Consider the following 6,000-nt stretch of genomic DNA (forward strand, 5'->3'; position numbering starts at 1 on the left):
TTTGACAGAGTCCTTTGCTGTTAGTAGTATCTCGGTGTATCAAAAATGGTTGGAATCGGAACAACACTTTCCTTAGCCGTCATAATATAAAGATTTTCGAACTTCCAGGTAATTTTGTATATTGGTCAATATTTCAGTTATCTCAATATAATTGAGAGATCGTGTTTTTCTTATAACGGTGCATATGTATTTGTGCTTAGAATGAATAAAATCTCTCGCCCTAGACCCCATATAGCTAACAAATCTTATGTACCTGTGGTACTCTCCTTGCAATAAGCCTTGCAATTTGCAAGACTATGAAATGTTCGGTTATACCCGCCTTAGCCCGTCCTTACTTGTCTTATTTTTTGTCAAGCGTCATTAAAAAAAATTAAAGTACAATAAAGAATATGTTTGGGTGTATAAAAATTTGTATAATTATTGAAAATTCCAATTTGGTCGAAATGTTTTGAATATTTAAAGTGACTCATTGGTTGGTTCTAGCAGCCTGTGTCTAAATATGCATTATTGCATGCCTTGAGTTTAATAGAGAAATGAGCAAGAATTCATAGATACATATGTACATATGTATACTCTCTTGAACACATTTACGAACATAATTGCATATAAACAAATTCTACGAGTCGCGTGGTCTTCACCTGCAAGGGAAAGCTGTGTACATACATATAGATGAAGACGCGACGAAAATGTTGTACTTGTTGTAAATTAAAGAACAGAACATTTTTATCGTCTGCTAATAAAATTAATGGATTTATTCAATTCAAATTCACTGCTATGTTGCTGACAAGGCGCTGAATACCAACAGCCAGCCGATTGCCCCAAACATGCTGCCACATTGCCGGTGTTGGCAATGCATTGCTGGCCTGGTGGTTCTATGCGGGCAACTTGACATTAAACTGACAGTTTACACGCTCCAGAGAACAAGTAGATGCAGCAGTCGCCGCAGCAAACGTTTAAGCTGTGGAAATGTAGCAGTGGAGCTTAAAAATAAACAGCAACCAAATAAGAGATTGCGCTTAAGTACATGTGTGAGTGTATGTAAATATGCTCGTTTGCAGACTAAAATATGTTAAACAACTGTTATGCAGCGATAAAAAATTGGCGAAAACGCATCTACTTATGTAAAAGCGCGTGTTGCGGCAAGTGAAAAATCGAAGCGACGTTGTAATTAGTCTAGCCGCTTGGGTGGGCCTGCTGCGGCATGCTAATCTGTCTTGCTTTACATGATAAAACGATAATTGTGCTGATATGCTAAAGAGTAGCTAAGCAGGTTTCTCGAATGAATGCCAATTTAACGGTAAATCTTCACACTGTGGTGTGTTATAAATAACATGTAAGCTGCAATGCTTTAAATCTTGATAAACGGTAAATATTGTTGGGGCTATAAATATTTTTTGAGATTTTTTTTTCATAATTCCTCCAACTACTTGAATATTAAACATTTCTTTCCTTGAATTCAAATTTTTTAACTTAAACAATTTATGACATTTCACTTGTTCTTTACCTTAACACACTGGTCCATAATAATTGTAAGCAAATTAGACCTTCCGGCCTATTATTGACAACATTTCACAAATAAATTTCAAACATTGCACTAATTAATCAACATGCTATGACAATGGCATGGCAAATCTTCAATGCTAATGGCAGACGCCTATGCTTTTGATATACATACATATGTATTTACATATGTATGCCGAATGTAATTTTTGCATGCAAGACTGCGAAAAAAATTAATAAATAAGAAAAACATGAACTATAGCTGCACCGAAGCTGTAATACCCTTCACAGGTGCATTTCTTATATATTGAAGGGTATAAAAGGATCTTTAGTTCTTCGTTAATCAGCTTGTATGGGAGCTACATACATATATATTGTAGAATGTCGATCTAAATACGTTCGGAGATTGTAGCCTCACCTTAGATAATAATCTGTCAAATTTCCAGGGGTTATCTTGATAATAAAACCAGGTTTTTCATACAAGAACTTGATTTCGATCGGTAGTTTGTATGGCAGCTATATTCTATAGCGGTCTAATATCGGTGGTTCCGACAAATGAGCAGCTTCTTGGGGGAAAAATTACGTGTACAAAATTTCAGATCGATATCTCACAAACTGTGGTACTAGTTCGCTTATATACAAACAGACAAACGGTCCGACTTGGCTAAATCGACTTCATTTAGCTTCGACGTTATCCTTGGGCATTAGAAACTTCGTTGGAAACTTTATATTGGGTATATCAGGGCATAAAAATTGTATAATATACAAATTCAGGTTAACTTTTTTACTTAGCCGCGCAAGATGCCGCTTTCTGGGCTATAAAATCGCGTTGCCATTTCCACCGTTCGGTGGTGGTACCACAGCCGTTTCATGATGCTCATGTTGGTTGCTTTGTAACGTGTTTGTTTTGCTACACTTTCTTGCTTGTTTTTGTTTTGATTGCAACACTTCCCACAGGCATTTTGCAGTCGGCTGGTTTACATTCCCCATGACCAGCAGAAAACTCTTGCGTAGAAATAAAAATTCTTGTAGTTAGTGTAGCGAACAAAATGCAGAAATTAATTGTTTTTTGTTTTGTAAAAACCCAGTATATGTAGGTATTTAGGCAACAAGCAGTTATGGTGTGCTGTTGAATGGTCGGGTTGAGTGATCTCCCACACATTTTATATTGGTCATGCAGCTAACGGAGTGCATTCTAGTATTTATTAGCGCATACAGGTACAGTGGGTCGATTTATTAACCAAAGAGTGTTGCACTTAAGATATTTATATTGAAATTTTAAACGTTTAATTTTATTATTTTAAAAAGTGAAATTAATGAAACATTATTTTTGTTAATTAATTTGAAATATGGTATAACTTAGTTTACTTTTTTATAGCGTCTAAGACTTTGAAAATTTATATATAATCAATATTTCGTGCCACCCTGTGTTGTATATTTTTTTATTGTGTGCCATTGGAGCGTGAATTCAACACAATTAAATTCAATTATTTTTTATATTTTTAAATTGTAATAGTTTACTTTGATACTTGTTATCCAATTTGATATTCATGCTTTTGTTGATAATTAACAAAATATTTGTTTGTGTTATCGAAAATACAAATTACAATAGTCAACGGGTTTTATTTTATACTAACTCTAAAAATTAATTATTGCAGATAAATGCTTACGTTCATTGGCTAAGGTTATTTACTAAATTTGATTATTGAGATCTTAAAATGATTCATATTTCTAAACAAATTATCTTAAATCACAATTTGTCGGAAGTATGTTAAAATTTTTGACCACTGTGCAACATGCATAAACTGTCTGTGCTAGCTACACTGCATGTATGAGCACCAACTACTAACCACGGCTACAACCGTTTTAGCCGGAAGGTGCCATTGGACATTTGTCCACACAATTAAACAAACCACAACTTTAAAAGAAAGCTAAATGCAGCATTTTCCATTTAGCTTTTTATAATTATTGCACGTCTGTTGAACTAGAGTTTCTTTTCTTTTAGGAACAACATGCTGGTGGCATTAACTCGTAAAGTATTCACAAACCCAAATGTGGGTATAACCCTCAGGGACTGGTAATACAAACTATATAAGTAGTTGTGGTTACATATGTATATGTGGATATGTATAACAATTAGAATTATTTATTTTGGAAACTGGCAAAGAGTACAGTTAAGATAATTTTAAACAAATTACTTTCGAATGACATGATTTTGCACTTTAAAATACAGCAAAACTAACTAAATTTAAATATAAACTGCACACTAAAATTTTAACAAATATACATATGTAATTTGCTAATAAATACAAATTGCTGTGCTTAATTTTTTTAAAATAATTTTCCACAAAATTTTGTTCAATTACTTTTATAATTGCTTAGATCGATGTCTTCATCGGAGCTATCACAAAGTTCGTTTTCTTCAAGGTTCTTTTTTATTGAGTCTGCTGGTTGCATTTGGTCTTGGCAATGTACAATATGATGGTCACTTCTTCTTTTATATCTTTTGCTTCGCAAAATTTGGAAAATGTCACACTTTTAAGACACGTTTTCATATGAATAATCATTGGAAATTTAAAAATAATAAAATATTTTTCTGTAAAATATTTAAGATATTAGCTGGCTAGCAGAACTTACCTCGTCTTTTTCTTCAGCTTTCTTTTTTGCAGACGGTGAAACCACCGCTGCTTTAGCTTCTTCTTCTGACACTAACCGATTAAATTTACGAGTAGCCTCTTTGACGCTCACATTGCTGCCGGGTGGATCAATATCAGAATCAATGGTGTCCTTACTGGACTTGCTGCTAAGTGAAGTTGCCGAGCCTTCAGATGAAAACGAAAATCGTGGTATATTTTCCTTATTTTCTTTGTGGCTTTCTTTGGAAATAGCTTTCAAACGCTTTTCAACTTCCAATTCATGATTTTCTTCAGGATTTTTCTTTGTGAGCGCTTCCTTTTCAGACTCTGCCAAGGCTGTTTGAGCTGTCTTATTTGTTTCAATAGTAGCCACTTCAACGATTTGATCTAAACAACCACAATTATTATCGGTTGCCGCAACTTCAGGTGGTGGCACGTATGGTGGAGGCTGTCGCATAGGCGATAAAATAGCACTTTCCGATATAACTGACATACCTCCTGGACTACTGGGCACTGTTTCGGCTCCTGCTGCAGCGACTGCACGCTGAACAACATCATTACTTGGCAGTTCGTGAATGTACTTTTTACGTAATATTAAATACTTTTGATTATTTTCATTTCTTATTGTTGACAAAATATTGACGTAAACTTTAAACAATTTGCGCGCTTCATCTGCAACGGAAGAAGGGAAAAGACAAAATGTGTGAAATTAGCGTCTTTCTGATGCACAAACGGTCAGAATGCGAGCAACAAGTGAGATTGATGCTGGTATTTAATGTTTGGGTTAAAAGTGATTTTTGGTGCTGTTTGCAAACACCAGCGGAAGCTGAATATTGTGCACATTCGTTAATGACTCACTTTGGGTTTCGGGTTTGGTGAGAAAGTGCTTAAAATGCTTAACCAACGCATGATTTGTCACCTTGGAATCATTACTGAGCATGTAGTTTCTTATTTCGGCAATCGATAACTCAGTTGGTGCTGTAGCCATTATTTATAACTTTTTATTTATACACACACTTAACCAACACAATTTTTAAAGTAAATATACACAAAATACAATTATTTCTAAATATTTTTCACGCAATCAAACAATCACGCAAAACAAAGCAAAGAAAAACAAAACTGAACAACTGACAGCACGAACGTCAAACATACCAAAACAGAGAGCGCAAATCAGCGTGGAATGAAAGAATAAGCGAAAAACAAACAAGCAACACAGCGGAAAGTTTCAATTTTCGCCGTCAACGAACGAAAATGACGTTTGGTTGCTCGCAAGCAAGCGAGATATGCGCAAACCAGCGAGTGGATTGTGTTTTGCAAGTTAAATTAAGAAATTTTAAATAAATTGAATTTAAGTGTGAAAGTGAAAAAATTATATGTTTGATTTCTGCATTTGTTATGAATGTATTTTACAAAAATTAAAATGATAATTTTGTAAAATTAAGTATTAATTTTTTTTTTGATTTTCTGCTTGTGTACAGTAAAGATAAAAATTATTGTATGTATGTTCTATATAATATTGCAAGAAAGCCAAAAAAAATAATATAATATTGTATATACATATATATATATTTATGCAAAATATATATTTGATTTATCAATAAAGATTATATTGTTACAAAAGTAGTATTAAGTTTGATATTTGTATTGCTATATGCATCCCTTATTATAAGCATTTGGCGCGCGACAGTTGTCTGGTTGTCTACTTAAACAATAGCTGCATTTGGCGCCGTATAGCATTATGTTCTTATAATTGCCAGACGCAATATTCTAGAAGGACACTTCGGCATCAGCGAGGAGTGCGTGGCTATATAAGCCGTGGCAGCGCCAACGTGATCATCCAGTTCTAAGAGTAAACTGCTAT

At 34.1% G+C, this 6,000-nt stretch overlaps 1 protein-coding gene across 2 annotated transcripts in view; it reads right to left on the reverse strand.

Annotated features, from left to right (window-relative positions):
- LOC105225299 (ankyrin repeat domain-containing protein SOWAHB) overlaps positions 1-5,285 on the reverse strand; it is a 96,810-nt gene extending 91,525 nt beyond the window's left edge. Inside the window, exons 1-3 of one of the 2 annotated variants that reach the window (XM_049458940.1) lie at positions 4,995-5,285; positions 4,138-4,808; positions 3,833-4,035 (exon numbers count right to left, since the gene is read on the reverse strand). In XM_049458940.1, coding sequence (XP_049314897.1) covers positions 3,859-4,035; positions 4,138-4,808; positions 4,995-5,124 — 978 coding nt within the window. In that variant the 5' untranslated portion in view covers positions 5,125-5,285 and the 3' untranslated portion in view covers positions 3,833-3,858. Of the gene's footprint in view, positions 1-3,832; positions 4,036-4,137; positions 4,809-4,994 lie in introns of those variants that run through there. The other variant, XM_049458941.1, reaches the window with a different exon arrangement.
- Between the last annotated feature and the right edge of the window lie 715 nt (positions 5,286-6,000).

Source organism: Bactrocera dorsalis, chromosome 5, assembly GCF_023373825.1.
Source record: "Bactrocera dorsalis isolate Fly_Bdor chromosome 5, ASM2337382v1, whole genome shotgun sequence".
Lineage (NCBI taxonomy): Eukaryota > Metazoa > Arthropoda > Insecta > Diptera > Tephritidae > Bactrocera > Bactrocera dorsalis.